This window comes from Pongo abelii, chromosome 7 (genome assembly GCF_028885655.2).
Source record: "Pongo abelii isolate AG06213 chromosome 7, NHGRI_mPonAbe1-v2.0_pri, whole genome shotgun sequence".
Taxonomy (NCBI): domain Eukaryota; kingdom Metazoa; phylum Chordata; class Mammalia; order Primates; family Hominidae; genus Pongo; species Pongo abelii.
Window position 1 is genome coordinate 123322010 of NC_071992.2, and position 20920 is coordinate 123342929.

General features: G+C 34.2%; 1 protein-coding gene across 4 annotated transcripts in view; it reads right to left on the minus strand.

Moving 5' to 3' along the window:
- Window positions 1–20920, minus strand: part of ANGPT1 (angiopoietin 1) — a 254472-nt gene that overhangs the window by 35567 nt on the left and 197985 nt on the right. For all 4 annotated transcript variants that reach the window (XM_009244024.4, XM_002819347.6, XM_063726788.1 and 1 more), the window contains exons 5-6: window positions 16572–16699; window positions 7622–7723 (exon numbers count right to left, since the gene is read on the minus strand). In XM_009244024.4, the coding sequence (XP_009242299.1) occupies window positions 7622–7723; window positions 16572–16699 (230 nt within the window). The remainder of the gene's footprint in view (window positions 1–7621; window positions 7724–16571; window positions 16700–20920) is intronic.

Here is a 20920-nt window from a genome sequence, read left to right on the forward strand (position 1 = left end):
AACTTTTTTTTTTAATTAGGAATTGTTGGAACTCTAAAACACTGGGAAAAATTTTAAAAATTTAAAGAATTTTTAACATATTGCCTTGCATGTGTCTTTATGTACTGTTCTATTTTTAAAAAACTGACACTAGAGATTGGATGCATTCTACTATGGGAAAGTTTTAGGAAAGAACTGATGACACAGAATTCCAGGCTTTGGCCCTCGTTGTATTTTTTTTCTTTATTAATGGGTAAGTGATGTATGCTGTTATATTTAAAGTTAAAATTAACATATGTGTACACTTTTAAAGTTATTCCCCAACTTAACTAAGTTTTTTGATAGGCTGAATATGCTTGGTCCAGATTGCGTTGAGTATATACTCTTCTGAAGACCATCCACCCATAGCTCACAGTAAAGATATAAGACCCACTGAAGTTAGTACTCCATTGGCTCTTTACTTCTCTGTTCCTAAGATGCTCAAGTCACACTTTGTGAAAGTTTCACAGTAGCAGGAAATATTAGAGCAATTTCTGGTGTGCTAAGAATTTTATACATTTTTATGGCAGCCAATGCTACCTACTAAGGAGAAGAGCAAAGCTTACCTTCTCCAAAGCATAAACAAAACGGAAAGTTACAGGAGGCTGAAAGTCAAAGAATTAGCACTTTTTCAGTTGCAACAGCCCCTGGGAAGAAAAAGAAGACCACTGGGATTTTCCTTGCATTTTTTTGCAGCTCAGACATGTCAAAACTCTCCCTCTTGCCACTTGATGATTCCCTTTTCTGTGCAGTCATTGAAAAGGGATTCAACAATTATACTCAATGTGAATAAAGAGGCTGGGAATGATGAAGTGTTAAGTTTTGGGTCACATATTTCCGTGCTGTTGAAAGCGTTGTGTGGATAAAACTCTCCAGCTTCCCCAGGGAAACACGCAGTGATCCTGGGTGAGCCTTAGAAATGGACAAGCATTAGCATCATTCCTAGGAGAGCCTCCATCCCTGTCTCCACATGCAGGCCTGTACTTCCCTCTAAATGGAAATAAATATCCCTTCCTAAACAGTTTGCATTTTTGTCTTTCAGGAAGAAGTGACTAAAAATAAAACAGTATAATTTGCATTTAGAAACTAACATTTATTTCGAGCCCCTTCCCAAAAAACTGTCCAAGCATGCTCTAGTATGAGAGCAAAATGTTTGAGTACAATGAATCAAAATGGCTGCAATATAGGGAGGAAACCTTCTAATAGCCAAGTGCAGTGATCCAGAAACAACTGTTTCATTATAAAGATGAAAAATACGTGAAAGAAGGGGAATTGTGTTCCCACATTAGTAAACTGTCTTTTGGATAGTTTATCAGGCACGACCACAGATCTGATATGTAGAACAAAGTCTTGGCTTGGATGAAATAACCTCTACCCCTTATCTCTGGCTCCAGATTAAAGCCTTGAACTGCCACATATTTGCTGTAGAAATATCGACTTTGTTTCTGAGCCTCAGTTTCCCTGTCTGCAAAACAGGGATTACAGACATCATTTTCATGTACAAGGTTTTGAGAATATAATAGATAATATAACTGAAGCACTTAACTGAGCACTGATACACAGAAAACACTTAAAAATCTAGCTGTTGTTATAGTTAAAATATATGTCACGATACATAGTAATTTTCTGGTTAGTTGCTTCTCTTCCATGAGACTGCGAGTCATATGTGGGGAAACAAGTTCCTTTCTACTTTGTATAAGAAAAGGAAAAAGAATAATCTTGGGTCTTGTATTAGCCTAAAAATTAATAAAGGGATACTGAAATAATTATTTAAAAGGCTCTCAGAGGACTAATGTAGTATTATACTAAATTGAGAGTTGGTTTATACAAATGAGTATTGTCATTTTAATCCAAAAAGTTAATTATTAAATAAAAAATTACAACCAACTGATTTCAATTGGGACTAAACTATAGTACTAATGAAAGCACAGACTACTTTCTTATTCTTACCTTTGCTTCCAAGTACTTAAGTATCCGTTTCCTTCAACTCTCCCTTAGTGCTATCTCTTTCAAGCCCTCTCTTTCCATATCTCACGAGTTTTAGGAGCTACACAAGAGGTAATTTTTAAGGTCTTATACCATGCTAATAAGTTAATATTTGTGATAATTGCTTTCAACCAGGAATGCATATCAGAAACAGCTGTGGGGGTTTTAAAAAAATACAGATGGTTAGGTCCCCCATGAAGATTCTGATTCAGTATGTCTGGGGCGGACTCAGAGAGAGAGCTATACATGTAAAAGGTTGCACATGTAAATCTGCTATGAACTGAAGGTAGAGATCTATATAAATATGATGTGGAACAGATATTCCAAGTGCAAACTAAAAAGAACATATTAATCAAATCAAATTATTTGAGTGGTACACAGGGAAAATGCAGGAGTAAAATCTCATCTTCATATTGAGGTCCCTATGGGGAGGCAAATTTTGATTCCATGTCTGGGACTGTCCTTCAAAAATTCATATTCGTGCCTAAAAGACAGAGTCAGCCAATGCATATGCTCCAAAATAGGCTTACACAGTATGGCACATAACAGTTTACCACAGGTCTTTATTTTACCCCCAATAGCCTGTAACTTCCATAAAAATAAAAATGAAAGTATATATGAAATTCTGTGCTGATATTGAAAAAGCAGCAATGAATGAGTAAACAATTACAATACAATTTCCTCTTTTTCATGAATAAAATCTAAGGATACTATGGCATGTACTTTTGTAAAAATGATGTTTAATGATGTCAAACACAATCATCTGAAAGGTTTTGATTCAGTAACTCAGATACATTGTTAATTGATTTTATTTCTTCTCTAACGCTCTAATAAAAGGATAAAAAGACACTGAAATTTAATCTGAACTAATGCTGACTTAAAATTGGCCTTAAAAGGCACATATTACTCAAAAAACACATGCAAAGGAAAGATCAACATTTGTTAGTTTTTGCCAAAACCTGCAGAAATGTTCAATTTTGGTTTGCGCTTTTCCAAGTTAATAAAATAATTGTCTCTGATACTTTATTTGTTTTGTCTGATAATGCTCACAGGAAGTGTTGACTTTTTATAGAGGAAGTAAAATTGAAACCAGACACAGCCCGTGTATTCCATGGGTTTCATCTTTTTTCATACAAATTATTTAAAAAATAAAAAACAGATAAGACAGCGCTGTGGCTTTCAGGGCACTTTCATATGCAGTTAAATTGTACATCTCCTCTAAATGCTGAGACACGCAACTCAAGAAAGACTGAAACAAATTTTGTATTTCAAAATTTTTAATTTCTTATGCATTTTTCTCTTTTTAATGTGAAGATGTTAAAATATAGTTGAAAATGTGCTCTCAACTTCTTTCCAGAAACAAAGAACTCCCAGAAGGAATGGTGCTTACACTGAAATTTTTGAGTGGATAGGAAGCTCTGTTTATGGGGGTAATTGTTCTCAAAACAAAGCAAGTTTGTCTCCAGGACATTAGTCATTGCCTACAAGAGTATAAAATTAGGCCATTTTGGGTACTATTTGGAACTCCTAGCTTCATTGCGCTTTATATGTGAAAGTACTGCTGGTAAGTGTTATTGCTGGAGGCCACTAAAGGGTATCCTTACGACTTAAAGGAGCTAATATCTTCCCTAAGTGCCTCATTAAAAAGCCTACTCCAGACTTTCCTTTCAGGCAAACATCTTTACAAATCCATAAACCAGATTTTGCTGAATCTCCTCATGAGGAAGGTTAAGTGACAGCTAAGCTTAGGTAAGAGACTTGTAGGCTTAAAGCCAATGTCAAGAATCCAAAAAGTGGTAAACCTTTCATATTGACAGAGGTTTAAAAATAATGATAATATATAATATATATTTGTAATTGCATGTGATGGAAATCTTATGAAGCAAGAGGCAGACAATAGATATCAATCACTATGAAGGGAAGGAAGGAGAGAGGAATGGCAGAAAGGAAAGAGAGAGAAAACTTGATTTCTGCACTCATTGCCCAAGGAAGAAATGTAGCATCCTAGTGTATATAATAGTAGATTGGTAAAGACTGGAGAAGAGTTGGGGCATGCCAAGTTCTTGTTATCCCGAAGGATGTACACCCTTAGCTGAAGAAGTGAGCAGGCAGTTCTTTGGATGCAGGAAATAGAAGTAGGTGTGATTGATAAGAACTGGCATAAGGAGTCTATATCCATTCCTAGTGGAGTCATGTTATTTTGTCTTTAGGTGAAAGAAAAACTCTAGAGAAAGAACTGAAACACTTTCTACCATGTGTTTTAACCATTTTGTAACATATGATGAATATTTTCAATTAAAAAAATTCTTCAGCCTCATTTTTAGCCAGAATATTTCAAAAGTTTGGAGCTTATCTCATTTTTTGATCATGCAAAATTGATATTCATCTGATAAATGTTTCAAGTTTGAATAAAGCATGATAGCCTTTCTTATTTTAAAAAAGGGAGGGGGGTAAACTCCATAAAACATGATGATTAAAGAATTTCAGTTTTGTTCCAATAATGAAAAAAGAATTGCTTAGAAATGGATATATTTGGTAAATACTTACAAGACATGAATTGATTCCATACTTAACAAGTCAGTATCTCTTACTTAACATGCCTAGCTTGCCAAGGCAGCAGATGTTTACAGTTAAGAATTCACCATTTTGGAAAGTCACCATGATGACAACTTTATATTTATTTTTCTGTTATCATTAATTTTAATAATAATGTATTTCAGATTAGCCTGAGTCTCTATCTGTAGTCTGATTTTCAGATGACTTCTTCACAACACATTTTAGTGGTGAAAATAATCATGAATTCAGATGGTTTGCAAAATAGTATTTTTGGCATAGTTAAGTGAAATTTTTGCTTTGATGTTTTCATCTTGGATAATAAAAATAACTACTGTTCACTGAAAATTCAGTGTGCCAGATTGCTTTACTTACATTATTTCTAATCCTCGAAACATCCCTGTGAGGCAGGTGAGGTATTGTCATTGTCCTATTTTAACAAGTTAGTTAGAAAGCTAAGGTGCGGATTAGGTGATTTGTCAAAAATCTCTCCTCTTGTAAATGGCAGAGTGAAGACTATAATTGTGCTTTGTTTTTGTTTTTGTTTTTGTTTTTGTTTGTTTGTTTGTTTGTTTTAGACAGAGTCTTTCTTTGTCGCTAGGCTGGAGTGCAGTGGCACGATCTCAGCTCACTGCAACCTCCGCCTCCCAGGTTCAAGCAATTCCCCTGCCTCAGCCTCCCAAGTATCTGGGATTACAGGCACGTGCCACCACGCCCAGCTAATTTTTTATTATTTTAGTAGAGACGGGGTTTCACCATATTGGCTAAGATGGTCTCCACCTCCTGACCTAGTGATCCACCCACCTTGGCCTCCCAAAGTGCCGGGATTACAGGCTTGAGCTACCGTGCCTGGCCTATAACTGTTAATATAAACATAATTCAAAGTCTTTTTGTTTTTGAATATAGATAATCTTTTATCCCTCACATATTTTTAGAATCACCTAGGTAGGAAGAGGCCTTCAAATCTGACCTAGAATTCCAATTCTCCATACCAATCCCAAAAGATAATGATATACTTTCTATTTCCACTGAAGATGGGGAGGGCTTGCCACTTAATAGGCAGTCTATTTGGTGTTTGGATTAATCATTAGAGAGTTTTGTTCATACTTGGTCAAATTTTGCCTTCTTGGAATATTACTCCATTCATTATTGCACTCCCCTCTCAGGCAGTGTTCAAATGCACATTCTAATTCAGTAAATCTGGGCCAGAGCTTGAGATTCGTGTTTCCAATCAGTATCCAGAGGATGCTAATACTGCTGGTCCATGGACCACATTTTGAGAAGCAGGCTCTAGTATCACCTACCTCCATCCAGTTAACTAAAATAGCTATCAGGTTTATGCCTAATTCTTTTTTACTCCAGGTGTTTACCTGTTACAGATGTAATTTCTAAATTCCTCCCATCCTGTTTATAACCCCTAGGATAAGTTCACTTGTTTGAAAATCTCTAGAATTGAAACTATATTTTTGATGTAACCAGATCATGGTAGACACCAGTGAGTTCTGCATTTTATGTGACCTCCTAAACTACTAGTAATGTACACGGAGTACATTAATCTTTGTTAATTCAAAATGAGCTTAGAACCAAATAAACCTCTCTATCAAATACTAAGTCCTTAAGGCAATTTGTCACCCTTACCCTGTTTTCTCAGAGTTAATTTAGGTATTTTTTATCTAGGTGAAACATTCTATAATGATCTCTGTGGAATTATATCTTGCTGTCTTCAGCCTACCTTTCCATCTTGAGTTTATTATATAACAAAGACATCAGGATTCCAACTTTGTTTAAGTCCAAACTTTTTAAACGTGCTTTCAGACTGTTCAACTGAGTATCTGATAAAAATGTAGATGCAGTGACACCACTAGAAATCTCCGTTCATTTATTAAAATCCCTTATTTACTGTCATTTGACCAACTATGAGCCTATTAATGGGCAAACTCTGACACAAATCAACCATAGTTTTTACAAATTGTCTACAAGAATATCAAGACAGAACTGAGGCTAGCATAGCATTTCTTTCTCCTCTACCTGGTGAGAGAAAATTTGTCAAAAAGTCAAGACAAGAATTATCTAGAGGTTTCAGCTGCAAAAGAATGAGAATCCATAAATATGGATTCTCCTGCATTACTATGCCTTTACATTCTGTCAGCAGATTTTAATAGTTAATATTGTAGGCACCAACTATGTGATTACTGGATTTTGGATTATTTCAACCCTTGCTCATCTCTGTTTCCTTTTAAAATGGGCATAGTGTTAGCTAATAGGGCTGATATTAAAAATTGATAAGAAATTACATAAAAGGCTGACATATTGAGCATTAAAAAAGAGAAGAACTGTGATGATGATGATCATGATGATGATGATGATGCCTGCTGTTATTTTGCAGACCCCAGTGAGCCATGGCTCACAGTTCATACCTTTGTGTACTCCTCATGCCTTAAATCTGGACTTTCCTTGTGACCAACCATAACCAACAGAATGCAATGGAAGTAACACTGTTTCATTTCTGGGTCTAATAAAACTAAAAAAGGCTGAAAGCTTCTGCTTTGTCTTTGGAGGATAACAAGTGCTACGTAAGAAGTCTGATAACCCTGGATCACTTTACTGAAAGAAGCTTAGCTTAGCCACATGGAAAGGTCACATGGAGAAGCTTCCAGTCAACAGCCAGCAACAATTAGCCAGTTATGTGGGTAAGGCCACTGCTATTACCCATCCTGTTCCACAACCTGCAACCCTGCACAGCTCTCTTGGTCAGGCTCATGTATCCAATGAAGGTCTGAGTTCTAGCTTCCCCCACCCTCATTCAATTAGGAACAAATCCAGACAATACACAGCAGTTCACCAAATAATTTCAGTAATACGTTTTTCTTTCTATGCACACATGGAAATCACTTACTGAAAGTGATTTATAAGTGTTTTGTGTCTAATGAAAATAATACTAATGTATCATTTTATGTCAAAAATGACTCAAAACCACCTAAAAATACCAAGATTCATCATATAGTATGGAGAAGATAACTTCAAGATAAAACACCAAAAAGCACCATAAATTCTTCCATCTTACCATTTTATATTCTTTCCAGCCTCTTTGGAAATCTAGACTTCCATCTTCACGATGTTGTATTACAGTCCAACCTCCCCCATTGACATCCATATTGCAAAACACCTGACAAATGGAAAACAAAGTCAAGTAAAAAATACTTCTACTTTAAAAAACATATATCCTACATGTTTCAAAATAGGAATAAGGCGAACAGGTCTGTAGATTACAAAAACTGAAATTACTATATTGGACAATGTTAATTTAGATATATTATTAGTTATTTCTTCCTCTGATTCATATTTGAGTTATTTCTGATTAAATTCCATCAATGATGAATAAATTACATGCACAAATTTTAATTAGTCAGCTGAAAATTAAATCTTTGTCTCAGACTATAAAACATTTTTAAAAATCTTTGTTTTAAATGAAAATAAGCATTTGAGTATGTTCACAGTTTTGGAAATGCTACCAAATTTCCAAAGTTACAGACCATTTGATTGCCAAAACACATGACTCAGAATTTTAAAACTTTAAATTGATTGACATGGGAGTATAATAAGAATAAAAAAATTGTTAAAATATCATGTCTTTAACTATCACATATTTCATTGCCTATCAATTCTTATATATGTACATGTTACAATAGTTATCCTTGATGAGTCAATATTTCATTAGAGGCAACATTTGTGGCATAGTATATGTAGAATATATTATTTGCTTGTATTTTAGTCATGAACAATAACAGGAGAACATGACATACTGTATCTCTTCTGACTGTGACAAGAATTTCTTTCCCATGTGGAAAATTTATACAAATCTTTCAAAGACTTATGCTTATTTTAATTATTCAAAATACAATGGTATTTATTTAGAAATTGACTCATTTCCCCAGGGTCTACCCAAGAAGAGAAACATATCTGTAATGGGATTATCTTCGGAGAGCAATCACTGTAATTATGTAGCATGAATGTGGCAGCTTGATTATTCAACGAGGACTATTTCCTCAACAACTGAATACTAAAGCATGTTGAAGCCTGGCTAAAGGTGGGATATGATGCAACAGCAGCAAGCAGGCTATGAGGACACAGAGCTAAGCTCTGATTAAAGGAAAAACCTCAAGTGTTTTCCCTGAGGCATTGCATTTGGAACACAAGTAGCAAAAAGGGTATAAAAGCAGTGGCAAGAAATGTCATTCAAAGAGCAAATGGTCCATGTTCCTTAGAGTGGAAGGGTCTAAGATATCTAAGATATACATGCCTACTTGTGGGCATATGAAACAGGACAACCCTCCTCCCAAGGCTATCTCCCTACTTTGACAACAGCCACACATACAGTATGTCTTCATTAACCCTAGGAATTGACTCACCTACAAGACTGTACATTTGAAATTTTGATTCCTGTCCAGTAGTCCCCACCACCACTAATCCTTTAATTTCTGCACCTGCTCTCAGTCCTCAACATAACCTCTAGCTACACTTTTATCTTCCGTAATTCTACTTCATTTATTCATTTATTTTTTGTTTTACTCAACAACCATTCTTGGGCATCAGTTTTCACTTACAACTGGGGGTATTATTATAAATAAAATATGGGTCAGGTACTCAAACATCTCAAAGTTTCAATAGTGACTGATCCCATAGGATTAAGGAGACAGAGTTCACAATTTTCAGCTCTAATAACCCGAAGAATCATGGAGACAATAATCTAAATGAGAAATTTAAGAAAGAAAACACAAACAAAGAAAATGATCATAGTTTTGGATACCTCAAAGGCTAGTAAAGAAAATGATTGTAGTTTTGGACACCTTAGCCTTTGGGGTAGCATAGATATCCAAAGAAAAAAGTTTATTGAGCAGTTTGAGATGATCTAGACCAAGGATAAAAATATGGATAAGAGCATAAGGAAGAAAGAAAGGAATTGCTATTAACAATGACATGCTTGTTAAGGACCATATAATATAAACACCTTACATGCATTTTCTAACTTATTCTCATGATAGTCCTAGTAGGAAGTAGGTATGATGATCATCTCCATTTTACAGATGAAAAAATACTGAGGTTTAGAGTAGTTCAATAACTTACCAGTGATTATACTCAACAATAAGCTCTGGATCTGGGATTTAAAATTGACTTGAACTGGATTCAGAATTGAATCCTATGTCTACCTAACTGGAAATTATTGGGAATAATCTGCTTAAAAGCATTTGTTAATAGCATGAAGACAAATGCAATTACTTAAATAAGTAAAGAAAAATGTGGAAACAGATGTGTGTGGCAGGGCGTGAGAAGGGTCAAAGAATGGGCTTTGGTGAACACCTGAGAAGGACAGAATACATCAGGAAACTTTAGGTGGGCAGGGATTTCTTTCAATTTACTGCTGTCCCCAGTATCTAGAGGTGTGCCTAGCCTGTAGCGGGTACTGAATGAATATTTGATAAACAAATAGAGATGGAACAGGAGAGATAAAATAGGAAAATTTGATTAATGGAATGCTAAGAAAGAGATGGATTTAGAGTTGGGGAGGTGATCATCAAAGGTTTCAGAAAAGTCAAGATAAAAAATGATTAAGAAAATATAACTTCAATTTGAATGAAGAAGCCTTTAGTGACCTTGGTAAGAGAGAATGTGGATTCCTGTGGGAATAAAATCAGATGGCATAGTTTCAAGAGAGCATAGGTGGTGATTCAAGAGAAGTGGTCAAAGTGGAGCTTTACCAGTGAAATTTAAATGAGAAAAAAGGGAAGTGAAAATGTCAAGGAAACATTTTTCTAGAAGCAGCTAATATCCCTAGTTTCTCAATTAAATTTTATCGTGCCCTGACTTGTTAATCCAGAATGAATGTTTTTATTCAAATTTTTATTTCCTAATGGACACTGATTGCCTGAAAGTTTGCCAAGTTGTGTTTGCAAAGCTGTAAAGTCCACTTACATACTCAGGGAAAAGAATCACTACATTTATAAATGTAGAGTGCAGAGAGGAAACTATATTGTACGGTTTTTAAATTACTGTTACCTAGATTATTAAAACTCTATGCACTTAGTTTTTAAGTCACTCACAAATTTTTGAAAAAGACAACTTTCCTTCTAAACAGAGGCTTCTTAGTTTTTAAATCACTCGCAAATTTTTGAAAAAGACAACTTTCCTTCTAAACAGAGGAATCCAGTGACTTGTAAATGTTCAGATGTGCTGAGAATGCTTCTTAAATAAAGACCTAGAGGAAAAACCATTGGGAAATATAAATTACCCAGGCAGATTACTAAGTTGGAAGCTGAGGGACAGAGAGGTTAAAGGGTTGAACATAAGTGCTTCCCAACTCTTATGAAGACTTAATAACATCAATGATAACAGCTGCTCTTTGTGTTATATAGGCACAATGGAGCTGAATGACACCTTGGTTAATAGCGCCAACCTGAGTGCTACGTTGCCTGAATTTAAAATCCACCTCTGCTCTCTGTATGTACCTCTTAGATATTTTCTGAGAATTTGATGAGTTAATGCATATAGAATTTTTAGAATAGCGTTTGGCACTTAATAGGCATTGACACTACTCCCATCTCTGACATGTATTACTGATGACATAATATATGTTTATGCTATGCATTATACACTGTATGTATATAATGTAATATTTAGTATGTATATAATATTTAAATTTAATATACTATAGTTATATAACATTGCATACAAATTTTGTAATTTATTATAAATAATAGAAAATATACAAAACCAAAACATGTAGAAGTTCAATAAATTATCTTTATAATTATGATTTCTAGGCTCTAGTTATTATAATATTGGTGTCACTAACCTTTGAGCATGCCACCTTTCTATATGTATTATGTATACATATATATATACACACACACACATACATGTATGTGTATTTAAGAGGTTGGACTCACTCTAGCAAAGACAAAACAAAAGCCTATTATTTTTAGTCAGAAAAAAAATAAAAGCCTATGCTTAACAGATGAAAGAAATTCAAAAAAATAGATGGTAGGTTTTAGAAAGATTTGAGACATGAAAGACTTGAAAAGTTCATTTGCCAGTATTGTGTGGTCTGTGCTATCTGGCAGTGTCGTTCCTGTGGACAAGACCCTGCTACATTAACTATGCCTATTGCATTTATCGATCATATGACTTGGGCTTAACTCTATCCAAGAAATGACTGAACTGACTCCTATTCCAGGCAAGGTCAAAGCTTTCAAGCATTAAACACCTTTTAACATAATACGGAGGCTTAAACCCAAACATAACGGGGAAATTTGATTCACATAGTTTTTATACTTTTATGTTCCATAGAAGTTGGAATGATTAGACTTGTGAATGTTAATTATTTTTCCATACCATAAATGAAAAGGGCTTAACCCATTTGTTATAGTACTTTTCCAAGAATTAGGGGAATTACGAGTTCAGAATCAAATTTTTAATATTTTACAATAAGCAGAGTAATGATTAAATGGTTTGTTTTTTGGATGAAACTAGGCATTTGGTTTTGGAAACATAAAATGAAAGGGAAAGTCCTGTTTCCTACTACTATACATTGAAGGGAATTCAGAAAGAAAAATAAACACAAGCCATTAATAACATAAAAGCAAAAAGTAAATATTGAAATGACCTAAACCTAATTTTCTTTCTGCTTGAACAGTTAAATAGTCCTAGAAAACCGTCTTCAGCTTCCACATTTGAAAAGATAACATTTCTCTAACTTTCAAAGACATTTTTTTTTTTTTGGCATGGAACAATGTCAATCGAAAAAATTACTGTATTACAATCCTGTTATACTTGCAACTCACACATTGACTACAAGATGAATAGTTTCTGTTCATTGGTTTGTCACTTTCCTTTAATAACCCTAGTTTATTTTTTGGTCCATACCATGCATATTTGATGCTTCTGTTTTTGTGTAGGTTGCCTTGAGATTCTTACCCTTGCCAAAACTTCTGGAAACATTATAATGAGCAATGCTTTGGCTAAGCATATCCAGGGGTAGCACCCAACTTCCTGTTTACAATGTACAGTCTACATGGAAGGGTGAAAGTCTTAAAGATGAATTTTGCTAGCACTTTTTATAGGATTGAGAGAATGCTGACAATTTATTTCAAGATAGAAAAAACTGAGATTATAGGACGGTGAGAATGAGGTGGGTTATAATGAGAACATGAATCAACTTACCTAATTTTCTAAAAATAAACCCTTGCCTGCGTATCTCACATGTCACACATGTGTTTACCACCCCATGGGGCAACAGGTTCATATTTAAAATTATAAATGATACAATTTCAATTATCGTTAACGTAAATAATGATCCTGCTTAATCCTCTGATTAAAAGGGTGTATCCTAGAATTAGATTCCTTTGTTTCAAAGTCAATATTCGATATTTGCTAAGAATTTGTTTGGGGCAGGTTATTTTTCTAAAGTAGGGATAATGGGAGTCTCTATCTCATAGGGTTGTTGAAAAGAATAAATGAAGGAGTATATATATGTATATATACACATATATACATATATATACTATGTATATATATGTATGTGTGTATATATATATACACACATACATATATATACTAAGCATATATATACACTAAGCGTATATACAGATATTTAGATATATGTAGCATATATAGATATATATAGCAGATATATAGGTATATCATATACCTATATATAGATATATATAGATCTCTATATATAGATAGATATAAATTCTATATATAGATATATAGTTATATAGTATATATAGATATATACTCTACTATACTATATATATACTATATATAGGTTATAGTTATATCTATGTATAGATATCTATATCTATCAATATATAGAGATCTATATCTATCTATATATAGAGATCTATATCTATCTATATACATATATATAGTATATATCTATATAAAGATATCTATATGTATCTATATATGCTTAGAAGAAGACTGGCAAACTGTAAATGCTCAATACATTTGAGCTATTTTGTTAATCAGCTTGTAAATTACTTTTAAGGAAATTCATACAATATTTGTTTTTACCAGTGCTATGCTATGCAATTATACTAAGGGATTAAACACTAAATTTTTTACCTGCAAAAATGGGTATATATGTCAGTATGAAATACCCATCTTTATTATAGAACAATGTTACTACTTGTAAGAGAATCTATGATTATAACAGGGAAATAATAAAACAAGAGAATGAACATCTAAGTCCAGAAGAAGGCCAAGTCTTTCTCACTTCAGCTCAGTTATCTCCCTTTCTCAATGCACTCTGTTAGTATTTCAATAAAACTAAATCTAAATCTAACAATAGTCCTGACCAGGTAATATGGGAACTTCTTCTTCTCTCTGAAAAGCCATGGGGGCCATTCAGCAGTGATAAAATTTGCTCCTTATGGGTACGTATGGGTATGTTACCGCTAACCTGTTCAGATTATTATTTTTTCTTAAACTAAATATCAGAAGTTAACTCAGTAGGTACTTGACATTTGTGAATTTACTATGCTAAGTTTTATTTATTTAAGAAAACCCAAAAACTCCATCATATTTAAAATCCATCATTTTGTAGAAGCGTAAGCTTGAATCTTGCTTTCCTGATGAAACCAACCCAGGAGCCAGCCATGGAAGGAGTGAATTGGATTCTCCAACATTCTATTTTATGTAAGCATGAAAAGCAAACCTATTCAAGATTATGAATTGAGGTGGGATCTTTTTCTTCACATTACCAGGTGCAGTGGTTCTGCAAATAGCCTGTGCACCATTTGCATCTCATAATGTTTCAAACTAGAGTGTAGTTGTGGTTATATATGAACTAAAGTCCAGAGAATGACTAAAGCTGTATTTGTACTGCATCCCTTTCCCCACAGGCCACATGGTAGTACTGATGATGAAGTCAAAAAAATTCTAAAATTGTGAATATTCTTGATCTGAAAACTTTGGGAATTATTTTTAGATTCATGTATATCATAGAATCAGTATGAGTCTAAATGGAAGTTCACTTAGTATTTTTAGTTAATTTTATTTTTATAGTCAGGTTAAAGCTCTAGTGGAACTGACAATAATTTAGAGGTTCTTTCAGGTCTTGAGCAGTACTGTAGGTAAAGATAAAGCAAATATTTTAGCTCCACCTCCTACTCCAGATCAAATTCTCACATACTTCATCTGCTGTATGGTGTGTGTTTATGATGTGTGTGCGTGTGTGTGTGTGAATGGAATTTAAGCTTAAGTGTGATTTTAGGATATCTTCCTTAGAATAAGTTATCTTCATCTCCTCATTCCCAGACTTGCCATTGTATTTCAATTTTTCGTTTGTTTGCTTCTTTAAGCCATGGGATTCAATGTAATCTTGCACAGAAATCAAAAATGAAAAACAGGCAAAACCACACTTCTCTGGTAGATGGCTGATGTAGCAAAGTACAGAAGAGTGCCTCCTGCCTGTCCTCCCTCCTGTGCCCCCTCCACTCCTACATTTTACCCCCTTATAGACAACATCGAAGGTATCTTTCAAGAAGAAAATTTTGTCCCAGCAAAGGGGAAAAAGAAACCATTTAGAGCTAACATAAACAACTATTCATTATGGAAATCGAGAGAGAGAGGACATTGGTAAAAGGGAAAATAGAACTGTATCAGACCTGGACTATAGTCCAGACTTCCTGGATTGCCAATTAAGTGGCATCTGGCAAACTGGGCTCCAGGATTCATTTCCTTTGCCTATCAAAGGAGACTAACAATCAAGAAGACTAAGCAAGTTAGACTTATTTACTATGCACTACATGGAAGTGTTGATATTGCCATCAGCAGGTCACTTATTCATTTATTCCAGCACATATTTATTGAGACCTACTATGTGCCAGAAACTATGCTAGGTTCCAGGAAATCAAAGATAAAAGGCACAATCTCTGCCTTTTAGACCTCTGGTAGTGAGAAAGTCATGTAAAGTTGCCTGAGGGAATCAGAGAAGATTCCAAGAGCATTGCACAGGCCCCAGAGGAAACGGGGATAAGAGACAAGTAATTTAGGTGGGGGCATGAGGGGAGGACAGTTGTTTTATCCTGTAAGGGCACGCAGTCCTCTTGGGACCCTGGGCTTCCAGCTAAAACTCACAGACACTGAAGAGCAAGGTTCTTGCCTAATCTCACTCTCTTCGGCTGTCTCACCTCAAAACTTCCCATATACCCTGCTTTAAACAGACCATTTCTATCACTATACTTATTCAAAGCATTTTATAACTATCTGCATAATTGTCTATCTTCATTATTACACTGGAAACTGTTTGCTCTATATTCATGTTCCTAACAAATGCATGACATCCACTTAATAGTATTGAATGAAGGCATGGATGGATGATTTAATGAATAAATGGTGGAAGAGAGTATACAAAAAGAGATGTTACAGCAGGAAGATAATGTTTGCTTACTCCAAAGTTTACCTTGGGTCCTGTTCAACATACTGATGAATCCGATCCTCCAACCCACTCTTTTATGTAAATATGGAAAGCAAATTCTTTCAAGATTATGAAGTAAGATAGGAAATGTTTCTCCTATCCTAACAGGAGCAGTAACTTGCAAATAGCTATATCTACCCCTCCCTCTCCTCACAGTATTTCGCTTTGGATGATGTGTGTTCTCTGGATTGTTGGGTCTTTGGAAGATGGCTTCTCTTTCCCATACACCCACAGTAGACATGACCTCAACATGTAATCTGTACAAGGCAAACATTTATGAGCAATGGGACATCCTAGGAACACCAGGGAATAAATGCAAAATTTTGTGTGAAAGAAAAGGTATGGGGGTTGGGGATTTCTGTACAATAGGGTTTTCATCCTTTATGGACCTGGGAAACAGAGTATCTCTGGGAGAAAAAAGTTCAGGCATCTCTATATATATTTCCAGTTTAACAAGCTCACAAATCAATCTGATTATCCAGCAATTCAACTGGGATCTGGCTTACATCTCGTAAACAAACACTTCTGGTTTTACCTTTTTGGGTTCTGGCATATTATTAATATAAATAGTGTAGATTCCACTTTTATTAAAACCAGCTTGATATACATCTGCACAGTCTCTAAATGGTTTCTCTTCCTCTCTTTTTCCTCCCTTTAGTAAAACTGCAAAAAAAAAAAAAAAAAAGATTGCAATATGTGAATATCAGTACCATTAGTAGCCAAATGGAGTCCAATAATAGCTAAGCATGTCTTCATTTCCTCCACACAAATGTCAATATGGCACATAGTAAAAAATCAATCATAAAGACAATACTAGATTTTGAGGTAGCTTACAAAATTAAAAAAAAAAAACTGAAGGAAAAAGCCGTAGAGCCATTTTTAACTGAATGCTTATATTTTACTTAATTTCTTAATTCTTTTTTTTTCTATGTATCCTTTCCAAAACATCAACTTAAGGAACAAATGACCTGGGCATGTAATATCTTCAATTGGTAGCAATTACGTCAAGTTTCCTGCAAAATCTCTAAGACCTTCTTACCTACATTTCACAGGAAAGTCTAAAAAAGTGCTAACACATTTTTTGAAGCAGGAAGAGATGAAGATAAATTCAAACATAAAAATGCAATATGGAAGTTTAAAACACTAAAACAATGGAAGTACTGTTTTTCTGTGACTTTATATTGAAGAGCTTCTAGAAATTTTTACCAACAAAACAAAACAAAACAAAAAGAATCAACAACTCTTACTATAATTAGATATGGGAAGTAGAAAAGAGTTTATGACCCAACTTAACTACCTACAATGAAAATGTAACCAAACTTTACTTTGTTCTGTCTTTAATGCCCTAAAGTTAAATCATCAGGCAGATGATACACAAATAAAAGAACAAACATATAAATAAGACTTTGAAATTAAATTATACAGGGGAAAGAGTCACAGTAAAGGCTAGAAGTCGAGTGAAGACAGGAAATCTATTAATAGTTAGAGACTGTCTCTACTGAGGAAAACCTTACTTTATTTACTGAGCTTTATCCATTATCAACTTCTTACAAATGAAATAAAAATGCAAAATGACCCACATTTAATAGTTCTTAGCTAAAGATATATGTGTTATATTTATAAAGTATTTATGATTTAGTATTTTCTATTATGTATTATTTTAGTAATTGGTTTTATTTAACCTTTTTCTAGAAATTAAGATTAAGACTATTTTGTTATCGTGCCCTTAAAGTTTCCTATCAATAAATATCTGCTTTCAAACACATTGAGTTATAATAGTCTTTTATATAAAAATATCAAAGGCAAACTATGAATCAGAACTTTTACATTAATTTTAAGTGATCTAAAAATCTAAAATCCTGGCCTGACTTTATACTGGGTTTCATACTAAATACTGGCCTTTAGTTGCCTAATGTTTACTAACTTATAGGTATTGAGCAGTCTAATCTTTGTGGAAATAATTACTATTTCAATATAAATTACTCAGATTTTTAAAAAATATTAAATTATATTTCAAGAAAATGAAATATTTATGTCAGATATGTTGCAATAAAAAAAATAGTACTAAAGCATTTAATAACATTATGATTTTCTATGTAGCTGAAGTCCGCACTAATGGTTTTAATGAATCATACTAATAATTACATCTAAATACCACCATCACAATTGCCATGTCAACACAAAATAAATCAACTAATTAAAGGGCTGCAGATTCATATGATAGTGAAAAAGTACTGCACAGAATGTATGCAAATAGCAATTTAAAGATGTATATATAAATGCTTACTCAAAAGCCATCTTTAATGACATTGAGGATGTCAATGGATTATATAAAGGTATCCATTTCAAAAGTATTGACGTAGTTTACTGGTATTCGTTTATTCTAACTTTACGGACTGCTATTTTTCTAAAACAAAACAAAATTTTTAAATCCCACCTACTGGATCCTTTATTCTGTTGGAAAGTTGAAAATAAACAAATTAGATGCCCAGAAAAAGAGATGTGAGGAAATACCAACTAAAATTTATGATCACTTGAGAGGACAAAAAACACAGGAAGATGCGGTCAGCAGGAACCCAACGGTAAACCCATTTTTCTCTTTTGAGAGAGAGAAAGTCATTTATCTATGGAGAAAATGCTTCTCTTGTATATACCACATCCTGCCCTCCCTTTTTAGTTATGTATGGAGAACACATTCCCTTCACTCTTGTCTGCCATCTCTCCTCCCGTTTTTGCTTTTTTTTCTCCATTTCAGGAAGTTGTTGGTGAAGGGGCTATGTGTGGGAAGAGGAAGCTATTTCACACACATTTTTAGTAACCGAGAAAAAAGGAAAAAGTTGGGTATTAACTTATTTTTGTGAAAACTAACTGTATAAATTTGTTGTCAAAACCATGAATACAAATTCTATACTTGGGAAAATGGTTTGAGAATTCTACCATCAAAAGGTACACCTAGTATTATGGTTATATTATGGATTTTTTTGTTGTTATGGTAACATATCTGAAATAGATATTGTATTTTCTTGAAATTTAATTTGGTATGTTTGAAAAATTGAGATACTTATATTCTTTCAAAAATGTCATTCTTTCCAGAAAGATTAGATTGATTGTTTTTAATTACTTACCAACTGGCAAGCATATGCCTGAAAGTTAATTTAGGCTACATTTTAGAGTAGCAAGCCATTGAAAACATTGTAAAAGTTTCAGCTTACCTTTGGTAGACAGCTTACCTTTGGTATTTTTATTATATACTACGGTTTGAATAAGGTCCCTTCGATAAGGGTAGATTGACCTTTAGAGTTTTTTTTCCTTAATCTATAAAGTGAGGTAGTTATAAATACCTCTGAGATGGGTGTATGAATTACCTAACACAGTGCAAAGACAGTGAAGCATAATAAGTACTCAAGAATGGTAGTTGTTGTGGTAATGACAACACTGTTAACAGCAATATTATACTGTTACTCCTTCTTATGGAAGAGACAGTAGCAGAATGTGGAAGGCTGGCTAGTCCAGTCTAGGGGGTGTTGGATGCTGCTGTCTTCCACCTTCTAATTAAAACATAGCAGTTATAGTTGACTAGTTATATTTAGGATCACATTGAATTAGCCTCTCCTGGTCAAATTTGGCTAATTGGCTGGTTTCATTCATTGAATAAATCAGATTACACCATTGTTTACATTTAAGAAAACCCCAAAACAGGCAATCTCATCTTGCTGTATATTTTAAGCTTTACCTAAATAGTTAAGATTTAAAGATTATTTCAGATGAAATTATAAATGATTTATATGTCAACATGTTAGTTATAGAAGTTTCAATCTCATGACTTTTTGCATGACTCTTTTCTTTGTTAAGTACTGCAGAGGTCTGAAGTCCAATGTCATGCATAGATATTGTAAAACTGGACACCTAGGAAACATTCTAAAACCTAGAGAGACAATAACATTTGAATTTCCTGAAAATTGCAAATGTCAGCACCAGTGATAAGTTTTTTAGGTGGTCTTGAGCTTCAGTTAGATAGAAGATAGAAATTGGAGGAATATTTAGTAAATGACACAAGACAGATAGATACAATAGACTTGATGGGGCTGAGAGTAGTGGCTCATCCTATAATACCAGTGCTTTGGGAGGTAGAAGCAGGAGGATCCCTTGAGGCCAGGAGTTCAAGACCAACCTGGGCAGTATAGTGAGACCATATCTCTTCAAAAATTAAAAATTAAAAAAAAAAGTCTGGACTAAGATTTGATGGAAGAGTAAAAGAAGCATCACTGGACAGACATCGGGGGGAACCTTCCGGAGACCTAAAAGAGGGCTGTATCTATCTCTCAAAGTGGTTTAAACTTTTTATAATAATGAACTGATTTGAAGCACGAGTTAAAAGGTTGATCTTTATGTTCAAACTTCTTTCTTTAACCAGATATTCTTATTTTTCTCTTCTTATTCTTTAATTTCTGATGAGTTCATCTTCCCTCTCACTGAGAATTTAGATCTCTGCCATTCCTATCACTGCTTCCCTAGCCTCCCTTTTCTTTCTTCTTAGCCTCGATCCCAGAGTCAGGAATTTAATAATGGTCCATTTGGCATCCCTGGTCTCTCCATCCATTGTCCTTTCATCCACTCACCTTTGCATAGGTAAATCCCAACCCCCAGATGGGCATTTATTCACTTTCTCAACCCCCTTGTAGACTGCAAACACTGAGTCATTTGTAATAAACTTTCTAAGACATTTCCTGTAGAGTGTATTGCAAATGTTTCTACTGTTTTAAAAAACTAAATCTTATCTTCTTTCACTCTTTATAAATGACCTTTATGGTTTACTATGAAGATCAAAGCCATTTGATATGTCTCCTCCACTCCCTTCCTCTACCCTGCAGAAGTTGTCTTTGC